The sequence below is a fragment of the Echiichthys vipera genome (genome assembly GCF_963691815.1).
Source record: "Echiichthys vipera genome assembly, chromosome: 1".
Taxonomy (NCBI): domain Eukaryota; kingdom Metazoa; phylum Chordata; class Actinopteri; order Perciformes; family Trachinidae; genus Echiichthys; species Echiichthys vipera.
In genome coordinates, this window is record NC_139826.1 from 22,780,070 (window position 1) to 22,805,136 (window position 25,067).

General features: G+C 39.8%; 1 protein-coding gene across 1 annotated transcript; it reads right to left on the reverse strand.

The window, feature by feature from the left end:
- Positions 1-189: 189 nt before the first annotated feature.
- On the reverse strand, positions 190-24,313 carry LOC310951788 (zinc finger protein 280C-like; the record flags this gene model as incomplete). Its single annotated transcript, XM_083920202.1, has 27 exons — positions 24,177-24,313; positions 20,240-20,367; positions 18,772-18,977; positions 18,584-18,683; positions 18,249-18,473; positions 18,074-18,148; positions 17,828-17,934; positions 17,283-17,464; positions 14,799-14,956; positions 14,611-14,711; positions 14,377-14,523; positions 13,044-13,178; positions 12,700-12,926; positions 12,056-12,196; positions 11,900-11,968; positions 11,694-11,809; positions 11,580-11,604; positions 10,365-10,680; positions 5,344-5,553; positions 3,345-3,472; positions 3,127-3,229; positions 2,581-2,810; positions 2,056-2,272; positions 1,860-1,967; positions 1,384-1,641; positions 392-517; positions 190-300 (listed from the first exon to the last, which is right to left on the reverse strand). The coding sequence occupies exons 2-27, from the start codon at positions 20,358-20,360 to the stop codon at positions 190-192; spliced, it is 3,942 nt and encodes a 1,313-aa protein (XP_083776328.1). The 5' UTR covers positions 20,361-20,367; positions 24,177-24,313.
- Positions 24,314-25,067: the final 754 nt, after the last annotated feature.

Sequence of the window (25,067 nt, forward strand, 5' to 3'; positions counted from 1 at the left end):
ATTTAATTATATCCTGTCTGCAGCACAGCCCTAATAAAAACAAGTCGCAGAATAATTGTGTTGTTTCTGTATGCAAAACAAGTGATGTCATGAACAATGAGAAAGTCTGAAGTCACTAAAAATGCTACTTAGTTTACTGTTACCTTAAACTGCCATCTAGTGGCATAGTATGCAGTTTCAGATAAAACGTTACTCATCGTCTTCCCAGCCATCCTCAGAGAAGATATCCGCCTGACGTGTTTTAAAGTTTTTTCTGAAGTCTTCATCAAAGTGCTCTAGGTCATCTTCACGGAGCAAGCCCTGAAAATAGACACACTGGTGGTTACACAGGTGTTTGATCTACAGAAGATAAGAACCTAACATTATTTATGACTCACACAGTGCATCGTACCTTTGGTAGGTATCCAAGGAGTTTTGTTGCATGCTTCTTAAGAAGTCGCTGCCTCTCTTCTTCAATAATCTGTCGACGCAGTGCCTCCCTCTCCTGCTCAATGGCCTTTTCTTTAGCCTCCATTTCCTTAAAGAGAGAGATCGATGTTATTCAAAGCAGGTCGTTCAAAACTGACTTTATAATCAAAGATGATCTACAGCTGCACAGTGTATTATATACTATGTGTTTTTGTTTGTGTTCCTTAAATAAATCTCTGAATTTCTGAGCTTCACTCAAGCAAGTTCTCTTTTCATGTTGGGAAACTTTCTTTAATGCAGCTTTGTCCTTAAGACAGAAACATCTTTTTTATGCGCTGGTTCATTTTGAGATTTTGGGCTTTTTCCACATGTCGTCTTTCAGGCTAATGGGAAGAAAACTTCCAAAATACAATTAAGTTGTTTATTTTACTACATTTTGTCTATTCACATCTGTAGATTTCAAAGTCAAATGGTTTTACGGAGGTGTTTGTTCATATATCATTCAGAGCCTGATGAAAAACTTTTTTATTCATAAAAACATGCCAGATATTTTTAAGGCTGTTGATAAAAATGGATATCAAAAATCCCCTCTGTAAAAAAATCCAAAAACCCTTTGACTCTAATATGTCAACAAAATGAAACAACAAAAAAATTTGAACCTGGCTTTATCCAATGTTCAGATTTCTCTGAAATGTTTGCAAATTAGCACATATTTCATAAGATAACGACTCATTTGCATATTTCAACATAAAATTTCAGAAAACTTGTAATACAAAAAAGTATTGTGTCTAAATGAAAATAATGACCTGGGGAAGTTTCATGTGATATCTTTTTAGTGAGACATGTGACCCTCTTCCCCTTACGCCAAATATCATTAAATAAAACCTGTTGCCTGGCACAGAGCAGAACCAGCAGCATGACCTCTGACACCAGCTTCACCTTATTCTTGATGTAATTATGCAACGTGGTTCGTACCATGTCAGCCTCATGCCGCCGTCTTCTGTCCTCGATCAGTTTCTCCACCTCGCGTTTGTGCTCCAGTTGCTTCATGCGTCGTTTCTGGGCGTTCATCTGCTCCAACCGATCGTCCTCGGCAAACTTAGCCATCATCATTTTCCTGAAGGCCTCCTCTTCCTCTTTCTCTGCCTGCCTCCGCATCTCTTTGAAAGCCATCTGCTGCTGGCAGGTCTGCTGCATCATCAGCCTCTGTCGGATTTTCTTCTCCATCTCTTCCTGTTAGATGAAAGGTAAATAAAAACATTAAGATCATCTGGGTGTCCGTATCAATTCAAACCCCAGAGCACACATGAGACTGTGTGTGTCTCTTGTCTCATAATGGTCATTTCAATGATTCATTAAAAAAAAGATTGACAAATAAATCAATAAATACTTCTTGTAATCATTACTTGCACCCCTGTGTGGATGTTTTCAAAAATGAGTCTGATACTTACAATGTTTCTCTGCCTGTTAGCCTCCTCTTTTTCTTCTAAACAAAGTTCTTCACGGACTCGGTCCATCTCTTCACGCTGCTGCCTCTCCTCTTGGATCTTCTCAGACAGCTAGAGGAGAACAGAGGAGTGATTTTTGGTCCAAATACAGACATGAGTCATTGAATGAAAAGACAAAAGAAAAAAGAGTTGTCTCAACTATTTTATGCAGATGATCCTTTGCTTCTTCTCTCTCTCTGATCTTAGCCATTCTGCTCTCCTCCATGTGCTCCCGATGGCTCGCAAACTCCATGATGCGTTTGTTTTCGGCCTCCGTCTTTTCTTGCTCCATGCGTCTCCACTCGTCCTGCTGTTTCTTGAATTCCTCAATGTGCTGCTGAGTGGCTTTGACCTTCTCCAGTTTCAGCTGCCTCTCCCTTCAAGAAATCAACTTGTTCAATAAATCTCCTTTGGCAGGACACAAATTAAAACAATTTACAGTATAAACTTGCATGGAAAGATTCAAAGATTAAATTTGTAAGTCACCTGAAATTTCTAACTGAATGCAATGTAAATCTGCAGTTCCAAGGATATTCTATGATTTGACTGAACGTCTTCTTTCTTGGATTCAAAAGGTCAAAATAAGCATACCCAATTTAAATCCACCTAACACTAATAGCTTATCCCTTGGCTGTTGTGTAGCAAGAAAAATAGTGTGAAAAAGTGTGAGCAGTGAAAAACTCACATCTGATCCTCCTTGTAAATCTTCCTGACGATCTCATCAACCATGAGCTTCTCTTTGAGGAACTCCTCGTAAGCCTCCTGCCTCTGGCGCTCCCTCTCCAGGAGCTGCAGCTCCAGCTCTCTCTGATACTGCACCAGCTCCTCGTGGCGTTTCTGCTCCAGCTTCTGCTTCTCAACGGCTGCTCGCTCATGTTCACTCTTCATCTTGCGAGCCAAGTCTGCCTCCTCACGCTAATGTCAGAGAAAATACATACACAGTATATATGTGTATGTAGGAAATATTCTGTATTCTTTAGAATTTCATGAAGTTAATAGCTCCTTAATAGAGGAATAAGGATGCTTGTAAACTGACCATGTGTGATTCTCAGTACTAAATATGGGCCCTGATGCATAAAGCTAATAATGTACGGTACATAACAAATAGTCCATTACAGTATCTATATTCACTGGGTCTCTGCCCGCCTGGTGGCTATTGCCTATGCAAAGAAAAGCATCAGGGGTTCAGACTTGTTTTTATTAAACGACTGAAATAAATGACAGTGCTCACCATCGTCTCAAACCTCATAGCCTCGTGCTCAGCAATCTGTGCAGCTCTTTCCTTATTCAGATAGGCAGACTTCAGCTTTGACTCCAGCTCTCGGAGCTCCATGCTGAAAAGTATTTTTAATAGACTTAAAAATTTGTATCAGTAATGAAGAGACCAAGGCAGAGTGTTGCATTTGTACATTGACCCAGATTATACAGTAAGTCAATGTAATGAAGTACCTGTTCTCTTTAATGTGCTGCCTCATTTTCTCTTCTCTTTGCGTCTCATAGTTGATGCGGGCAAGCTCTTTAGCCATTCTCTCCTCTTGTTCAAGTTGCTTTTCTCGGTTTATTCTCTCCTCCTCTGCCTGCAAGTCAAGTTTAATTGTGACGATCTGATGATGAATGCTGTGTAAAACAATGCTTTTCAGAGTGTGGATCTCACGCCATCAATGGGCTCTGGTTTTACCTGTTTTAATGGCAATTACCAATAAGATAGACATGCAACCAACTATTAATGAATTTAGACTTTTGTTCATTAAAACAGCTTCTTAATAATTCCTACGTCTTATAATAAAGTTCTACTCAATAAAAGAAGCACTCATAGTCCCCAGTGAACGATGCAAAAAGTTCTATACAATGATGAAACATGTTCAAATGAATTGAATCTTACAATAAGTGCAAAGAAGTTTATTTTACAATTAGATTTAATTTCCTCTTGAATAATAATTTGTATGACCCCTTTAACATGTTCATCACGCAGTGTTGAATAACAAATGTGTTTTCAGCATAATGGTCACAGGTGTGTCTTTTCTGCTCTTAGACAGGACATTGGGATGGAGGGTCTGGGACACACAGCTTTAGAAAGTCATGATACTCTTTTGAAATAGTCACTTTGTTTTACAGCCTGAAATTATAATATATTAAAAAAAAGCGTGATTTACACATTTTGCCTTACAACATTCAAGTGAATGTTTTTTTTCAAAATTTCTGAAAATGAATAAAAAATTAAAAACTAGAAAAGCAGGGTTGGGAAAGTGATGAGTCCCCAGATGTAATACTTTGTGGAGGCACATTTTGCTCTAATTACAGCCATCAGTCTGTTTGGATATGTCTCTACCAGCTTTGTGCACCTAGACTGGGGAATATTTCCACATTCTTCCTGCAGAAAGCTTCAATTTCAGTCAAATTCTGTGGAGAGCGTTGATGGACTGCACTCTTCATGTCCATCCACAGATGTTCTGTAGGATTCAGGTCAGGGCTCTGACTAGGCCACTCTAGGACATTTACCTTCCTGTCCTTTAGCCACTGTGTTGTTTTTATGGCGATGTGTTTTGGGTCAACCAGCCCATTTTCAAGTGTCTAACAGAGGGACAAGGGTTTTCTTAAGAATTTGGGTGAACTTGGCAGCATCCATTTTCCCTTTAATCCTTAACCAGTTCTTGCTGAAGAGAAACAAGCCCACAACATAATGCTTCCACCACCACACTTCACTGTAGGGATGTTTGGTTTCCACCAAACAAGGCGCTGTCCAAAAAGTTCAGTTTTGTTCTCATCTGACCATAAAACCTTTTGCCACATCTGAATCTTCAATATGTTTTTTTGTATACTGTAAATGAGACTTTTCATAAGAGGCTTCTTTCTTGCCGGCCTGCCATACATGTAGAACTTGCACAGATCTACAAACCTCTGCCATTAAGACTTATAACTCCTTCCAGGTCACCATGGGCCTCTTAGTAGCTTCCCTGATCAATCTTTTCCTGGCTCGGTCCTCCAGTTTGGAGGGGCGGCCCGATCTAGGCCAGGTCTGGGTGGTGCCATATGCCTCCACTTCTGGACAATACTCTGACCAGTGCTCAGAGGGAGAGTGAGGGCGCACTCACACTGTCTTTGAATCTTTTCATATCCTTCTCCTCACTTTTGCCTATCCACAACTTTATCGCGGAGAACTTTTGGAGGCCAATTACCTTGGTGTGTGATCTGGAAGGTGATACCTGAGAATGTTTATAATGGTTATGCTAAAGCAGAGGTGTCAAACTGATCCAGTAAAGGGCCCCTGTGGCAGCAGGTTAAATCCCGCTTTTTTATGTATTCATTTCATGCTGTAAAACAAAAGGGTCTGATGACTTTCTGTAGGCACTGAAGCTGCTGGAGGTGACAAGACTTATTAAAAGAAAACATAATTGAGTGGCAACTTGTGAACTTTCTATCATCACCTGCACGACAGAAAGCCCCATACCTTCAGCAGAGCGCTCTCCATGTGCCTCTCCCTTAGCTCCTCCTGCACCTGTCGCAGGTGTCGCCTCTTCTCGAGGCTGTCCTCATCCCGCAGACCGGCCTGCAGCTGCCTCTCCCGGTCCACACGCCTGGCCTCCTGCTGCCTGTGCTGCTCCTGGTTCTGCCGCTGAGATATTAACCTCTGCTGCTGTCTGTACGTCCAGTTACGACTCTGGAAAGAGTAAACAGTGAGCAGTAGTAAGTACCGTGTTAACAGGGTGGTAGCCTGACTTAGCTGCTCTGTTCGTCGCAGTCAACTCACCATGTTTGTGACGCTTTTCCCAACTTCTTGACTTCGCTCCTTAACTGTCTAATTACTATTCTAATTCGTAATCAATTTAGTCTTGAAGCTGATTAACCCGAAGTTAATGCCGATGCACGGTGGTCACGAACGGTTAATTAGCCGTTGTTAACCTGAGGTGTCGCTGAGTTTCCTCGGTTGTTTGGCGTTCCGTTGTCCTGGGAACGCCGCGTTTCCATGCGCTCAGCCAATAGAAATGAGCGTTGTCAGTGACGTCATGTCCGGGAAAATCAAATCTCCAGACTGCGTTGATGCGGCCTTTATTTTGTAATATGAAGCCAAAATCACTTTTGTGAATATTATATGTGTATTTATTTTTACGTATATACTTTATTATTAATACAACTCTGTTTAAGTTGAATTTGAATACAATATTTCTGTTTTACTGTAGCCTAAATCACTATGGGTTAGTTTATAGTGAGGCGGATCAGCTGAACAATCGTTAATTTTGCGATAAAAGCATCAAATTTGGTACACTCATCGCCGAATACATGTTTAATGAATCTTTCACTCTGAATGAGAAATCTGTGAATTAATTTCTTTTCTGATGGGTGTGAAAAATGGCCTCTTGTTACTGGCATGGATGGCTTTGCCTACCCTACAGCTGCTGTTTCATGTTTTCAGCACCACCAATATAATTTACAGACATGTTGAAGTGACAAAAGCTTTATTACAGTCTAATAGAGAAGAACTGCAACGGTTTATAACATTGCATTAGTTCCCTATATTCCCATTCACAGGCTACGACCTCCCCTTTGGCTTGTATTCTTCTGTTGCTCCAAAAAAAGAAAAAATAATTTGCCAGATTACATTGCTAGATTCATTACTTTCAGTAAACCAGTATTAGTTTATAGTATTACCCTTGAGTTGATGAGAGATATGGTTAGCTCTCACATTCTCTCGCCGGATTGTGGTGGGGCAGGAAAAATAACTGAAAGTGTCCAACTGTAATTTTGATTAATTTGTGTATTTACATTTTTTTAATTTTTTAACGAAGAAGAAAATGATTATGGCCACTAGGGGGTGAGTTTGCGATGGCCTAATATTCAGATTAGTTTAAAACATATCAACCAAATTTTGTGCTTTTATCAAAAATTAAAGTATTCTTGTGATTTTTTGAGCTGATCAGCCCCACAGGGATGCACATTTTTGGGGGTGTGCTACCCACACGTTGGGCCGCTCATTCCATGAATGCACGATCCTTACAAGCTGTACCTCTTTGTAAAGGCGGCCGATCAGGCTTTCCAACAATACACAATACATATAGTTGGTATAATTTTAAAAAGGCAGTTTTTATTCTTTATTTATCTATTTATTCGCATAACAAATGGCTGCCACGGCCACTAGGGGGCGCTTTTGAGGTGGCCCAATATCCAGATTTGTTTGAAACATATTCCCCAACACATCCACCAAATTTCATGCTTTTATTGGTGCAAAATATTGAGCTTATCCTCCCCGATAATAGCACATTTGAGTCCCCTGCAGTTTTCATATTTTGTGTCCTTTTTTACTTATTGCGTTTTCTTTTAAACTATTATTCTTATGTACAGACCTTTTCAGTTTTCTAAATGTGTCCTAGTTTAATTCCTGTTGCACTAAATGTGAATGACATCAGCTGACAGGAAGTTAACAAGGACCATGGCTGTTGCCTTAAAAAGGTCGATACATTTCTCATAATTAATTCTCTATAAACTTTAAGGATGCTTATTTGCACAATAGCGCACTGTGAATCTTGCTGCTCAAAGATTTATCATTCGTAAGCAGAAATGCTTTTTTTATGTTCAGTGTTTATGATAAAACATTAAATTTGCTCTAAATTCACTCAAACCTACAAACAACACAAGGTGCTGTGGTGTTCAAAGTGTGAATATGGATGTTGCATGCGCGCACTGTAAATGCCTAATTGGTCTGTTCCAGTACAGTATTATGTTGTATAACCTTTGGTAATGGTATCAAATCAAACTGAAAATGAAAAAATATCAGAAATGAAATCCATAGCAAACTAAACATGAGATTACAGGTCAGACATGTTTAGGAATAAGATAATATCCAAACGTCTCTGGAGTTCATTGTTGACCTACAGATAATAATATATATACATGGATATAATAATGTAGCTGGTATCGAGAGCAACATTCAGAAAAGTAACACCCAAAGACTCACACCTTTTGTATGAAAGATTTATTTACAAGAACAGGAAAACGCTAATCCAAACCTAGTATCTTATAGTTTTCTGAGGAAAATGTGTTCTAAGGAGAACCCACGGTATCTTTAGAGAAATGTACTGAAACCAGACGTGGGGTTAGATTTACAGTGCCATCACAGACATTTATGCATTTATAGACTTGCTCTACAGAGAATACAGGTGGAAACCCTTTTTTCAAAACCTATGAAATAAAAATAAACAACTTTTGAGATATTAGGTCACACAAAGTAAACAGTTCATACTGTATAAAATATTCCCATAGCTACAGGGAATTCCTCTTTCATAACCATAAATGTAAAATAAGAGGCAACTGCATTAACCAGCAGCTGGGGTGTAAAGTTGTTCCTTATCGAGATGAAATGTCGTGCTGAGTACCTCCACCAACAGTAATGCGTTCACATTTATTTTACAAGTGGGCGCTTTCAGCTGTTAAAGTATGACTCGGCTCAAATAGTTGTGGTTATTTCCCATCTAATACACCCTATCACTGCTTAATCGTTCTGTTTTATACACACGTTTCACAAATCTGACACTTTTTCTTAGGGAATTAAATTTTACACTAGCTTTTTCTATACATACACTATATATTTCTTAAGAGTATAAAACAACTTTCCTAGGTGTTGAGATACGTGTTAAGTCTGGGATGTTCAAAACTAGCTGGTAATATAAATGTACCACATTCATTACGGACCAATATTCCACAAACCAGGAATTTTCTGTAAACATTTCAGTGATAATGTATGTTTTTGTTCTCAGTATAGCAACCTCAAATTCAATATAATGGGAGAAGCTTAGGAAATACACCTAATAAAAATCTTTAAACATTATACAAGGACAGCAAACCCCGGATTAAGGGAAGGTAAAAACAATTATTGACATAAAAACCCAAACAAAAAAAAACCTGTGATTGGTATATTCTGTGCCACTGAGTGCGTCGTAACAGTCAAGTGTGTTGATCAAAATACATCTGAACTGACACCGGGGATCAAGAGAGGAGCCAAATACTCTGCTCTTTATGGCAGATGGGGTTTCCTCAAAGCTGCAGTCAGTGAAAAGCAAAAAAACTCTTTCCTCTCTGGAAAGAGAGGAATGGGAACTTTCTCCGAAATTACCTCTGATTCGCAAAAATTTCCCGTCACGCGCTACATTTAAAACCCTAAAACAGAGGAGAGGTGCAAAGGTCAAGACTTCTTCGAACACTTGCATTATAATACAATGAAAGATTTCCTTTTTTCCCTAACACCAAAAACAAACTGCCTAGCCCGGGATAAATAACATCAATAATGAAACTTATAAGAAATACAAAAGGAGCCACAATCATTCGTTTCATTTCTGATGTTTAAAAGAATGACTATTTAAAAAAAACAAACCTAAATAGTTAATAGGGCAACAAAGATGACTGTGGTGAATGCATTTTATTCTTAAATAAAAGGATTCTTTACATCTTATCAGGCAATGGTAGTTTGACATAAGAGTAAAAAAAAAAGGAATCTTTGAGCAAATATTTTTTTCCGGTTGTTAAAATCGACTTGTCGAATCTTGGGGGGGATTAGTAGCCATGATTACATTATCATGTTTGATTTGATGTCGAGGTATGACTGATGAAGCAGTTATTCTTAAAAAAGGGACAGTTCACCCCAATATCCCATAATCAAAAATACCATTTTTGTCTTACCCATTTATGAATCCAGATTGTTTTGGTGATGGAGCAGTATCGTTAAGCTATAAACCAATCCCCACAAGCTAGCACTGTCAAACCATGAGGGACTTCATACCTACCGACCGCACAGTGACGCGGTAGTTCGATAGAAAGAATATAGTTCCTACGTGAAACTGCTCACAAGTGGCCTGGAAATCCAGACCCACATCTATCCAGACGTAGAGTCTGGCAACGAGCGACAGTGTAGCAACTGGACAGAGCTCAACAGACTATGACCAATCGGAGCAATGAACAAGGTGACGCATCTAGCTGAGTTTGACAGCACATCACTGTCGTCATCGGTTACGCCCGCCCATAACAGAGAAACCTGGTGAATGAGCTCCAATGATGCATACCCAGACGTATCGCCTTTTGGACGTCTGGATTTCCAGGATAAGTCACAACAAGTCTGTGGATTATTTTGAGTAAGAGGGTCATAATTTCGGGAAAGAGACATTCAAATATGTTTTTTGACACTTTGAACGCCACAAGTTCCATTATATCCGAGAGAAGGCAAACATCTCTACCTAGTATCTCCAAGACTGTGCAACTCACCGAAGGACAATCTAGATTCATAAGTAGCACTACAGGTAAGAGTAAAGAAATGTATTGTGAAATGTAAATGTATTTTGAGGGTGAACTGTCCCTTTAACTCTGCAGTCTTCTAGTGTGTCGTGCATTATTCAGCTGACGTACAGGTTCATTCTGATTTAGGTTGTTGTGACCCAGACTCGTGCTTCTCTTCTCTCAGACATCCAGGCTCTCAGAGTTTCACACTGATTTGTCACAGAGGTCTGAAACCCCGTCAGATGCACAGGAAGACGATATAACAGGCAGCGACGGCTGCCTTAAGTGTCCTTCAGAGGACTGTCCTCTTTCAGAGGGACCTTCACTGACACTTGTTTCTGTGGAACCCTTCTCCCGATCACCTGCTGGTAACAACGGCTCTGGATCTGGTTGGTCAACAGCGGCGAGTGTAGCACTTTCAGATGGGACATTTTCAACTGGTTTCAAGTCTGGTTCCTTCGGTTTTTGAGCAGGTGTCGAAGTCAAGATGTACAAGACTTTTGCTGGCGGTGCTAAGACACAGTGCCTACATGAAAGGAAGAGGACATCATTGTAAAAGCATCCCGGTTAACATGCATCCTTTAACAATAAATAAATAATAATAAAACAACATAAAAACAGCAACAACAAGTAATCTATACTCAGTGAAACTGTTTAAGCTGTCTGGCTGTTAAAGAGTTAGTCAGAGAGCTAGTGTGACGACTGCTAGTGCCCTTAAATTACTGCTTTATGAAAATACGGTTTTAAATTAAACTATTTAACTGGCTCAGGGTTTGTACACATTTTCCAAGAGCAAATTCAAGCACTCTCAAGGTCCATTTTCAAGCGTTTCCAGCACCTTATAGCTGTGGCAAATTACATAAATCTACAAATACATATTGAAAATGATTTTTTTTCACCCCTTTTCATCCAATTAAAAGAAATGGTTTTGTGCTACAAACAACTAAAATTGTGTTTCTAAATACCAGAAGGATAAGAAATTAAATTAAATTTCCAATCTATAGCTCTTTGTTGTGAAAAAATGCAATACAGACACAATTTCAAGCATTTTCAAGCACTTTATCCAAATTATAGCATGTTTCAAACCTTAAAAACACAACATTAAAATTCAAGCATTTTCAAGGATTTCAAGCACCTGTACGAACCCTGCTGGCTGTATTAAAAACAAGTTCTTCATCGACACAGATAAGGGAGTATAATTGTTCCAACTGGTTTATTAATATAAAGACGGGGCAAAAAAACCCTTTAGTTTTGGGATTTTTTTTTCTTCAAGGAGAGAATAGGAAATGTAATTTATTGATTTGTAGCAGAAAGAACGTGCACTTTAATTTCAGTTGTACTTAGAATTAATTAAATGTTCTTTGTTTTTGATCGATTAAAGAGAGTCTGTAACGAAATGTAATGTGGGTAGTAGTTTCTACTCACACTTGATCTTTGGCTTTGGCATCTGCTGGGTTGAAAACAAGAGACAACTTTTTCAAGAAACGTGTACCACTAAATATTCGCTGAGTCAGGTGGTACAGGCAAAAAACAACATACCTTTCTCCTGAATGACTCTGCATTTGTGTTGTGGTCTATCGGTTAAATGTTTGGTCATCAGGTCTCCGCATGACTGGTCCACGAGGAGGTCACAGTTGAGACACACCAGGGTAAATCTGGGGAAAACAAAATTGTACGTCTTGTCCAGTTTCAAACCGAAAACACACTGTATTCAATGTTGAGTAGACTTTATAAGGTGTACTTACTTTAATGCAGATGAAGATTTCTTATGATCCATCTTCAAAAATCTGTTTTTGGTTATGGTACTATGAAATCTAACGAAGGCCAAAGAAAGATTTGTCAGGAGGTTTGTCCGGTAAATGCGCCTACGAGCCTAAAATAAAGTCACATTTTTTACTCACCTTATCATATGATTCCCAATGGAGACTTTGCAACTTGTCCGATATTTGCACGCACCACAATTTGAAATCACCGGGAAATGAGAAAAGAAGTGGTCAACGTGGGAGTTGCACTCGATGCACGTGTACCGCCCTTCATCGGCTCTGAAATTTGGAGCACAAAACACAGAGATAAGCAAACATTGAAAATTATTATTATTTTTATTTGAGGATGTTTAACTGTAACAATCTTGAGTTCATTAGCGGTCTAGGTTGGATGGGAGACTTGAATAATTCAGGGAGATGCTTAAGATGATAGATTTTTTATATGTATAAAAGCATTAAATCTCCACATAGGGTCGAGCTTTAGAAGTCTGGTAAGCTCATTTCTTTCTCTCCCCCCCTTTAATTTTTTTTGGGAAAACACTCATTTACATTTTTCACCATTTTCTGAGATTTTAGAGGCCAAACAACGGACAGGTGGCCTGACAATGAAAATAACCTTTAGTTCCAGCCCTATTAAGAACCCAAAAGAACTAAAACCCTCTAATATTAAATACTCTGTCGGTCAGTTTAGCAAAGACTTCTGTTCTTTAATAATAAAACTCGAATGTTAAATCGCTGCAGTGTCTCTGACTGCTGTGTAAAAAAAAAGCTCAGTTAACAACCTGAGATTCTTGAGCTCCAGGTTGTGCCTGTTAGTCCGCACATCTTGCTTCTTGCTCTGAGTCGTCTTGCCTTTTCCTGCTCCACAGACGTTTGACTTCGACTTGGACACATTGGCTTGATATTTGGCTTGCTGGTTGAAACTCTCTGGATTTACAATAATGCCAGATCGATCGGGGGAGGACGACCACGAGGGTGTCTTTCCTGTGAGGGAGGCTCGGATGGTCACCTGAGAAGAGCAGAGAACACCGTGTGCATTGACGCTGAATTACATTTGTATTAATCGAAGAACAGTTCAAAAGGTCTAAAATAAATAAGTAATGATGTCATTACGACTGGGTCGGACCTTTGTTCCCGGAGGAAGGCCTTCCAGGGCTCTAGGCTTTCTGAAAGTCTTGTGGACGTGAGTTTTGTGCTCCACTTTCTCCCTATACGTGAGGAAATTCAGTCTGCATTTTCCACAGCGATGGATCCCTTTTTTCTGAAATAGAAAAAACACCATAGTGTAAAAACACAAAAAAACCTGATTAATAAGTGGCACCACCAGAGGCTAATTGTGGGGATGTTTCATTTGGATTCCCTGAAACAATATAACGAGTACGAAAGAAAGTAGTTTCCTTGCTATTAATAGAACGGCAATTCATTTAGTTTGGTTCCAAACAGAGAAACAGCCTGTCAGCCTTTTATGAATTACAGCAAGGTGCAAGGCAGACAACCAAATCAATCCAACATTGGAGCTGCAGCTAATAGAACAAACTAAAAGCGAGTTCACACTCTCACAAAGATACTTTTTACAGTAAACTTAAAAACAACACATTGCTCTGCGTCGGCCATGACTCTAAATCTTTATGAGATTTCAAATGACAGTCTAAGAAATGCTCAGCTAACTTTCAGGGCTGACGTCTTATAATTGGTTAGTCGATATGCTCTTGTCTGGCCAAATTTTCATTGGTTTCTGTTATTACTTTCATCAGGCTGCCTGTCCAGTAAAGCATTTTATCCCAGCTGAAAATGCCTTGCTCTTCTGAAAACAGCCAGCAGAGACCACCTGAGCGTTTTGGAGGCGCAACATTTTTTTTTCAGCCGAGATGCCTCGATCCCACGATATCAGAAGTATCCCGCTGCCATGCTGTGATGCTGGAATAAAAATGTTGGCACGAGGTAGACTACTGGCTCTGGACGAAGGGAGGGAGGATAAATGTGCAGATAACTACGGTAATTTCTCCTCTGTTGTTTAGCACTTGTACATGGTAGGATGTGAAGACTGGTCTTTGTGGTGGTGATACTTGTCCCGCCCCACGTCCACTGTGATTGGACGGCTGGTTAAAAACAGTGACGAGCTCAGTGTTTTATGTTGAGCATTTTTCAACCTTTGGGCTACGCTCAGCGTAAAATAGAAGCTCAGTGTGTCGTCACTGCTCGTGGTTGTAGCGGAGTGTAAATGGCGCTCCCATTGAAAAGAATATTAATTTTTTAAAAACACTACCCCGAGTACAAAACACTTTGATGGACACACAACTACCATGTAGAGGTCACTGTGACGATTTAGTTCATCATGCGAGTTGCTCCCCCCATCGACCAATCGATTAGTTGAAGAGGAGGTAACATTTCAGTCGACCGAGATTTTCTTTGGTTTATTACAGGCCTACTAGCTTTACAGATGAAATGTAGCTTCTTACCTGATGTTTCATGTAGTGTTGCATGTATATATGACTACTTCTGAGAACTTTGAGACAGAAGGGACAGAGCAGGTCTTTTGTGTTTTCATGGACACTTCGGAAATGCGTCTCCACATCTGAGAAGAAAGACGACCTGTAATTGCAGACCTGTGGAATCAGTAAAAGAGTAAAATCAGTCTGAGTAAATGTTTTCCAACACAAAACCAGAACACGGATCAGTATTAACTGATGGACCTGGCAGACGTAAGGCATTTCCCCGGGCTTGTGGTTGTCTTTCATGTGTTCCAGGAGAACCTGCTCCGACTCAAACGCCAGCTCACATATCTTGCAATTAGCTTAAAAAGGAAAGAAAAGAAAATTACAAATGGCCCCTCAGTGTTCGATTCATGTCAAATTGAGCTGTATAAACAATTGTGTTATACTTGAGGATTCGATCTGGCTGTGAGCGCTCTCGATGTGGCACTGCAGCTGGAATGGAGTCATGTACTGTCGGTAGCAATGCTGACAAGTTGTGTGGCTTTCCCAACTCTCGCTGTTCTGCTTTTCCAGCTCCAGGTGATGCTTCATGTGGTTCATGAACCTACAAACACACACAGAAAGAAATGTCACTCAACTCTTTAATACGAAGGAACACACTAATGATCAACCCACAGTAGAGATTTTCTATTTGAATTTTGTGGTATCGGGATCCTGTACATTAGACAAACTGGTTTTATCAACTGGAATAATTCAAATTGAGGTGAAACTAATAACTCCAGTCAATCGTCATAAATATATACATTCAAGCACTTTCAATGACCGATGTATGTTTACAAACACTTTCAAGCCCTTGAATTTCTTCCCTTAAATTTACAAACTTTGATGGATTTTTAAGGCCTTTGAGAAGCAAAGGAAGGAGCGTTTTATAATGGCGCAGTAAGCCCTGTGAGGCTGTGGTTTACAGTGATTTTAGAACAGCTATAGTTGTCTAAAATCACTGTAAATCACGACCTCAAGTGGCTTTTTGCTTTATAAAGACAGTTACTACTTGGAAATGTCTATTTTCAAAAACTTTCCTGATTTTCCACCTTAAATTCACAAACTTTCAAGGATTTCAAGAACCCCTCGGAAACGCAATTAAATTAATTTCTTGTTTTAATCATTTCTAATGTTTAAATGTCAACAATATTTTCTGGCTTTAACTGAAATATGAGGAACTGATGATTTTCTTTTTCTTTATGAAGATGGACTCTTTGATCTTCAGGGGGAATTTGCCCTGCGGTATGAATCTTGACTACACCGTGCTGACCGTAGAGTGAAAAAAAAACATTAGTTGCAGTTCTAAAATCACAAGACAATACCAAATAAAATAACGCCACAACTCAGGGCTCATAATCTAAAAATGCAGGAGATCTGCAGTGAATTGAGAAATGTTTGCATTTTTAAAAGAGAAAATAGAAGCATTAAAAAACAAAGCCAATATCAAGTATCCGGGGTAAAAACATTCTATTCATGTCTGTGTGTATGCAGTGGTTTTAGTCCAGGTCCCCAGGGTTTTTAAAGATAAATGAAGTATCCTCCCTGCACCTCACTTTCTAAGCCTGTCTAATGGCTGTTATAATATCAGCAATTAAGCAAAGATTTTGCTTTTGCCTAATGATGTAGTGCTCCACGGCTACCTGCCACCGCTGCCCTAATGAGGCACAGCCATTTTTCAGCCTGCACATTCTGCCGCCTCAGCTCCCCTAATAGAAATCTTTATGTGGATGAACTGTGACCTCGACCGTGAGAGTGCGGTTGCAGTACAAATGTGTTTCCCCATTAAAAGCAGCTTACAGAAGCTTTTTTTGCAATGTTCTGAAGCAAAGTTACTTAATCAATGGAGCAGTTATTACGCTACCTAAACCAGCAGTAATTTTTCATTTTTAGGTCCACGAGGAAAACGGTCTGATACTGTCGTCCATCTGAGCAGAAAACTGTACTGAGGGCCAAGGAACATGTCAACACTGTCTTTAGTGGCACTGGACAGAAACCTTCTTAGCAAGTCCTTCAAGTCCTAGTCTGCATTTTGAAAGAATATTTACTACAGTATGTGGTTTGGGCGTTTTATATCGCTTCCATACAGTCCATGGTCGCTGCAGTTGCAACTGTAAAACGGTGAATATATAGTTTTTAGTGTTACAACCTCCTGGAAATGACTTGTTTCACCATCAGAATTTGATCGATCCGGTCTGATAACATTTGGAAAACCACATGATTTAATTATTTTATCCCTATTCAGGATAGCAAAGAGCTACACCAGAAGTTAGACAGCTCAGACCTGAAGTCTCTTGTGATTGGTTAGGGTAAATCAAATACCCCCTCCCCAATGTTAATTGGTTAGAGTAAAGATATCAACAGCGCAAGAGTAGTGTAACAAGCTGACAATTCTGTCTTATATCAGGCCCGTTAAAGACAATATTATTTAGAAGACCGACTGCTGGATGGCACTCACAACAGCACATGCCACTATATCCGAGGACTTACATGTTAAATTGCCTGTCCTAGATACAGTGTAAACCAGGCAGACATACAGCTGACCACCTCACAGGTGGAGCCCAGCTTAGGCATGCTTTACACGTCCGCAGAAGACCACGCAAGCTGTTCCATCACTGGTAAAGTGGCTGCATCTGTCCACGACAATAAATGACCGCATAAATCCTGGCTGTGCGATCGGTACAGGTCCGCAGCTGTCTGCAGACACACAATGCGGAAACTATGTTCGTGCCTCCCGGATGGGTGAACTGGGACTCAGTCGCCTGTTTGTTGGTTAATGATCAGTTAATGAGGGTCGCCATCAGTCAAGAAAAATAACTAAATTCCCTAATGGAAAGACATGGATTATTACCCTGTTATTTTACTGAGATCAAGCAAACATATGATCATACCTGATATTGTTCTTAAGAACTTTTAAACAGCTCTGGCACTTGAAAGTGGTGTTGGGCTTCTGCGCACCTTTCTTGTTCCCGTCTCCCTTAAAACAGCCGTAGTAGAACTCTGAGACCAGCATGATACGCTTGTTCGCAACTGAGTTCTGGGCTGATGCTGTACTTTCCACCGCACAGCAGCTCTGAAATAAAGAGATGTTTCACATGAAAAAGCCATCTTCATATTAATGTCTGATTTACTTCAGAAAACGTCAAAAATAACCGATATCTGGATGCTTGTATGTGGTAAAAAATGCATATAAGGAAAAGAAGCAACCAAGCAAATAATAAATGCACTGATACCGAAGACCGGTTATAAAATATACCATTAGGAAAAAGACGGCCCTGACAACATTTATGAAAATAATAATTTGGCTTTCCAACATCAGTGTATTAATCTTCATCTGCAGTCCTCAATCAAACTGTATGATATGCCATTAAGACCTTCTTTTTGTTGGATACTTAAATATAAATAAAATACTATAGTATACAAGATTTGTGCTCACCACCATATGAAAGTTCAGGGCCTCCTGTGAAAAGAACTCTTCTTGACACTTTGTGCACTTTTTCTTTAACATCCCATTTTCCAGGGATTGTATTAATTTTATCGGCCCTAAAGAAAAACAGTTAGATGTTAAAATTGACAAGCTCTTAAAACATGAGAGATCATGTTAAGGGTTTGCTTACAGTACAAAGATTACAAAAAAAAAAAACCCTATACCGTTCATAATACTCTCATAATAGAAACTTACCCAAATCCAGCTTGACTCTTTTTGCTACACTGTCTATTTGCTGTTGTGGTAACCCTCGTTTGACTAAGCTTTGATCTGTATAAAACCAAAGAAAACACATTAACAATTAATTTACTACTTGATCTGCAAACATGGTAAAGTAAGGTGAAAGTACTACATCAAATATGAAAATGACCTCTGTTATTGTTATTCGGATTTATAGGCACAGCAAAGGTCTGAATAGGTTGTGAGTTGGACCGGTTGAGTTGCAGCTGGTGTGACTGTGTTGAATACACAGCAGGACTCTGCACATTAGACAACGTAACAACGTTGTTGCTGATTTGTTGCACCTGCGGCCTGTGGACAGCGCCAGGTATTACCGTGGCTGCAGTGACCTGCTGAAAGAGCTGCTGCTGACCAGCTGAAAGACAGAACATACAAACTCCAGATTAAAGTACAAATGCCTTTGATGACGTTTGCGTAACAAAATGACTGAGTCACTCCTCAGAGGTATATTATAATCGGGTTTACCTGGTACGATTGTAAATGAAGTCCCAGGAGGGTACTGGCTCCCCAGAGAGGCAATAAAGTCACGGCTGTTTGCCAATTGTGGAGAAGTGACAATAAAGCCCTGAAACGAAAGAAACAAATCCCCTCTAAACAGGTGTGTGTACCTTTTGCATATTGTTTGCAAAAAAACATTATACTACTAACAATACCTGGTTATTGATGATAACAGGCTGCGGGCCCACTGTTGTCAGATTGGGTGCTGCAGTATGCACTGCATTTCTAGACATTGTCAACGGCAGCATTATTGGTGAGGATGCAATGGCAGGCTGAGGAGCAGGACGCTTTATTTCTAGTTTTTCTACAACGTCCTTCTGAGGAGGTGGAGGGTCTGACTTAGCATCCTTCCGGTTATTAGCTGTAAGAACATACAAAAGAGCCGAAATAAGCACTTTAACAGGGTATTTTGTCCTTCATATATGCAACTATAAAGCAGGGAATCTGTGAGTGTGTGCATGTCCTTAGCATATCTCAAAGAATTCATTTTATATTTTAGGGCTTTTATTAAAGCTAAAGAGGGACAGGAAAGAGGGAGAGAGGGGATGACACGAAGCACAGGGCCACAGGTCAGATTCGAACTTGGTGCCTAAGATTGAGCATATATGGGGCACACGACCTACCCGGTGAGCCAGAGGCCACCCTGCGAGGGTTCTCTGGGACGCTGCTAGCTGCAATACCAGTGGCCAAGCAAACAGCTCGTTCTGAACGGCCACATCCCAAATGGGCACTGCACTGGGGCTGCCACAAACAACTCTTCTGATAGTCAAATCATCTATAGATTATTGAAACGAATAATTGACTGATTTACATCAGACCACAGTTGGCGAACACACCCCTCAACTATTGCTACTTAAAGGGTGTTGCATGAAAGCACGGTGAATATCAACACGTTTACTAAGAGGCTTGTAAGCTAGCTTGTTAATTCCACCATGCTTACAGGCTACAGTGCCACTCATCCTGTGATAGCAATATGCTTTCCTACACTGTGGATGAAGTAGTACCTTTTACTCATTTAACGGCTGGCTAACGGAGTCCGGTGCAGTGGGTGCTCTGCTCAGTCCCCAGTAAACACACCAGCATCACACTAGAGTACATCACATCCAGCAAACTTCTGGGAGAACAGCATCACCGATCTCTTTTAACAGAACCTTCTCCCTCTATCTCACCTGAAAACACAGACTCCATCAGTCAGCACTTAGTGGGTCTTTCACTACTGAGCCGGTAGGCTACCAACAATGTTATCTTAATTTCAACCGTTCAATTTTAAGTTTAGATGGCAGACCCTCAACGGCCCCGTTATTACAGACGTGAACTAAACACAGACTCGCTCATGGAGTCACTGCGGAGCACTGCTGCAGGATGGGAATAGGGGAAACATCGAGGAGGGGGTTGAATACATCGTAAAATTCACAAAAAAGAATATCATGGACACGTGAGCACCATTATTGTGAAGGATAATCTTGTCACAATTGCCCCTGATTGCCATGATGATGACGGTGATTCTGTACACATATTCATGTTATGATTATGCAAGTATTTGTTGTTGTGCAGCTTAAATGTGAACATAATTAGCTGTTTAGATGCTTCACATTAATATATTTTAAAGGTGCTATGACATACAGAGCACTCCGACGAAGATGGGTTCATCATCATCCTCGTCATCTATCATGTGAACTTCGGGAGCTTGTTTCTGCCACGGCTCCAGCTCCTCCTCCACACACTCCATGAAAAGTTCAGACATCGTGGACCTGCAACAGAAAAACACAATAATTAGCCAACCTGAACAATACCTCTTGTAGTATATTTTTAAAATACTTTTTAGGTATGAATACTGTTAAGAAATGATCAAATGTATTTTTTACAAGCAACTTATTTATATCACAAAATTAACTCAGCGGCATCAACCTGTGTGAAAAAGTTGGGCTAACTACGGTATTTTACAAACTCTTGAATAAAAAAGTAGTAATACACAGATTTTATGATTTTTTCATTATTAAAGCAGCTGACGTTGAGAGGTGATGACGCGCAGCAAAGGGCCACAAGTCAGATTGGTCAGTGGCCTAGTCTGAGCCTATCTGGGGCATATCTACCCCGTGCGCTAGAGGCTGCGCCATGATCATTATTCATCTTTACGCATAAATGAACAGGAAAAGCAGAGGGGTTTTTAAAGTTTATTTTTTGGTTAGGTTATTGGAAGGAATAGTCATTTTTGCATCATTATTCTCATTTTTTCCTAAAAATATATTAAAATGATCAATGTGTGTTTTTTGCGAGGACCTGTACCAAACAAAGCAACTATTGCAACATCTGTGATTTAGATATTGGACTAGCTCATATTTCAATTTACGGTTCAGCCCTGTGCCGCATTTTACAAGCTATAAATCTGATTTCTCCCCCTGGGTTTCTATATTCTTCACCGTGAATTGAAATACAGCCTGAAGAGTCCATGTCCTGATTGGGCATAAAAAAAATCTGCTGCTACCAAATGTCAGGCCCAATGTGAATATTTTACTTTTCCACTTTGGTGCTGCATTTTTCCTCTTGAGCAGCAGATGTTCCCTCTGAATGGTGTAAATACTTGTTCTTTAAAGGAATAGTTCAAATACACTTTACTTACTTTACAAGTAAGATATTACTTTATAAAACGGTTCAGTCAAACATGATAGAACATAGCATCCACCTTGGATGAACATGAGCTTGCTAAATTCTCCACTGTGTAATAGTATAATAGTAATTGTCACTGAATTAATCTGAAACCAGCTGCCTACTGCTGCTAGCGAGGTTGATGAGAGTTGAATTTGAACAATGAGCTATTTTTAAAAATGAGCGGAAAGACACAAAACAACTGGACCGCACTGTTTGGGGTTAAGTTCTCTGTGAGTTCATGACCACAAGCACCACCTCTTACACGACTGTGTACTACTCATGTTCATTATAGATGGAAAAATAAATAGATATCAGTAGACCTTTAATCTGAAATAATTTATTTTTTAACCACTTGGGGGCAAGGCAACATGCTCTAAGCCCAACACTGACATGATCATCTTATGAAGTTGTTGTGGTTAATACACAGTGACACAAACAGTTACAGCCCAACAGACACAGAGCAACATTTCCATTTAACTAAAGGAGAGTTTCTGTCCACCTAGCAATCTCAGCCCAATATCCAGTCTTCTTCCATCCATTTCTTTGCCACCAACTCCTGAGGCAAATATCTTGCTCTTTAGCTGCTAAATGCTCCATGTCCACCAGCTAGACACTAACATTTCATATTTACACAACCTGCCCACCACCAAATGACTGTGAAACCATGTTTTCAGGCAATTCAATATAAAAAAAAATCATTATGAAAGTTTTTGTATTTCTTTTGTTATTAATTAAATACTTACTAATACTACTTATTCGTACTAGATCAGGAATAATTAAGGACTATTATCGGGACAAAGATGGTGACAGTATTACTTGCAAAATGCTTAAAATTTATGGTGTAGCCATCTAATCTCTGCCCAAATAAGATACAAAAACATTATGAAATGACATGTTATCATTATTTGCTTTAGAGTTGCTCTTAAGCTTATACAAGTATCAGAAATGCCTCAGATACTGCCGAAAATGCTGGACTCGGTATTGACGAGTAGACAGCGTAATGCTCCTATCTGATACCACCTAATTTAGTACTGAAAAAAACCCTCTGTTTTTAATTCAGAACGTTATTAAGACTTTTAAAAAACAAGTTTAAACATCTTCTGGATGCAGTCTGATGAGATTTAAGATATGAGTATATGTGGTGGTATGTGCACCACATCTATGAGCATGTATGTGTGAGACATACACAAAACAGGATACATACAGCTTCTTACACTCTCTAAACCAACATGTGAAATAATTACATGTCAAATTTGGTGTTTACATTTTAGTCCAGCAACATGGTTGTAATACCAAGCCCCCACCACAGCGACTTCCTAGTTGAATATAGGGGATGGACCAGAATTACAGAGGTGAATGTGTTTCAATAAAGTTTACAAAAAAGCTAAAAAAAAAAAAAAAGTCAACACAGTGACCCTGAATGTGACAAGATGGAGGCTCTGAAAGAAACAGGCTTGACTGCAATTACATCTTACCGCCAAAGAGACCGCTAGAAACAACGTATCTCAATTCTTACGCATTACGATTTTAAGGCCTGGTACAAAAGAAAACATTCTAGTCTGTCTAGGTCATATCTCCATGACACCACAGAGGGGTGGAATTTTTTTTGTACCCGGCTAGTTTTATTTATGAATAATTAGGGGCGCTGCGTCTTGAGTGACAGCTAGCCGCTGGTCCTCACTTCTCCTCGGAGGTAAACGTCAGCCAGATGGACATATCTCCCTCCCCCCAACTTCACATACATACCCCTTTTTGGAAAGAGGAAATGAGGCAGAGTCAAAGTCTGACAAGATAGCTACACCCATAGGCGTGTACGATTGGATCAAGTTGAACGGACCTCGACGGAGAGGCTACATCAAGTTTTTAAACAGTCTATTGCTGTGTCCCAAATCGCGCACTGCAGTGAGTGTACTGACATTCGTGCACTGTGTGTCCTCTGTACTGACACGATCAGTTCACTCGGTTCCCCATTAAGTGTTTTTCTTCTTCTGCTTATTTTTCCAAAAGCTTATCCATCAACTCTCTGACAGCCAAGAATCCTTGTAATCCTCTTTAACATTTGTTACTTAATCTAGTTAATCAGTGAATCTAGTTGTTGCCACTCGGTTGTGCTATTGTTCCGCCATTTTCCAGTTTACATTAAGTCACGCTACGTAGACAGAGTGGCAACGATTGAGAGCGTTGAGTGTCCATCGATCCACACGCAACGGTTTGGCCGTTTGTGAGTGTGTCTTCTGATGTGAACACTTCCACCCTAAAAAGTACGTTTGTGGGTGGAAGTGCGCAATTTTGGAGTCAGTCTATGATGCCAACAGACGTAAAACAACAAGTTCTTATAAGCATCTTAGGTGTGACCGCCGTCGAAATTTCACGCATGCGCGGTGCCATTCAGGAAGGATACATTAGTGCACGCGCAGAACCGATCTGGCAACTGATCGACCGCCATGCTGCCTAAATATCGGCACCGAAAACACATATCGAGCCACTTGGATGCTGTTTTAGTTTTTAGATAACATTGTTTTAACATTACAAGATAATTGAATGAAAACATAACTATTAATCAAAGCTTTCTGTTGAAACCTGAACAGTTACCACAGCAACCAGTGAGCACAGATGTTAGAGGTGCGCAGCTACGATGTTGTTTAGCCCCGTGGTCCTTTACAACAGCCAGGTAGCTAATGCTAACTAGCTCACATTTATGATTCCCCACGCACCCGCTCTTTAACTGTTACAGTCTGCGACAGGGTTCAATCGTAGAGGGATTTTTAAGACTTTAACACATTTTTTTATTTTTAATTCACACTATCGTTTGCAAGAGTTGTCACAGGTCGATTACCGCAGCATAACAGCAGCTAGCCTGTGTTAGCCGGGACAAAGACTGCACTCTCAGTGTGTTTGTGTTGCAGCCTACCTCTCTCACACACAGCCTCCAGCCGCTGGGTCTCCACAGCAGAGCTGGGACTGTCGCTACCAACTTCAGCTCTGATGAGTTAGTCGTTGGTCTTGAGCAGGATTCAGATACTGAAGCTCTGCTTCACACAACAAGGGGAAAGTGTAGCACTAGCCCCAAAGACGGCGGAAGTGCTCGGGCTGTCTGCACCAATCAGACTGCCGGGAGTATTTCTTCTTCTGGTGGTGAAATGTGCGGCAGACGACATGCTGCAAAGGCGCATTGCTGCCCTCCAGGTGTGATACTTCTTTTTTTTTTTAAACTTTATTTATCATCAAACAGTATGAACAATTGAAAAAGGAACAAAAAGAGACATGACAAGACAACATGGCACAAGCACACATCAAAATGATATAAGAACAAACATTAGGGCAAGATATGATGGCAGAAGTTCACTGAATGTAATTTGAATACATTCAATAGCTGATTTAGCTGGCATTTTTTGTTGGATTAAACATATGACAGAGACTCAAAATATGTTTTTAATTCAATTAAAAATAATGGGAATGAAGGGGTTGCCTTGGAAATTTTTACTTTATGTATATGTGATTTATCTAGTAATATGAAGAGATTAATTATGTTACATTTATTATTGTGAGAGAAGGGGACAAAATAATAATTTTATCATCAAAGTGATACCTCACTGTAGTTTTAGCAAAAAGAACATTTTCCAAATCTTTCCAAAGGTGGTACAAAATGGACATTTGTAAATGGATGATATTTTATCTTTTTTACAGAATTATAAGCTGTCATCAATGTCAGAAAATTTAGTTATGTATGCATTAGCAGGGTACATGTTATGTAATAACTTGAGATGTAAATCTCTAATTTTGTTAGAAATGAAAAAGGGAC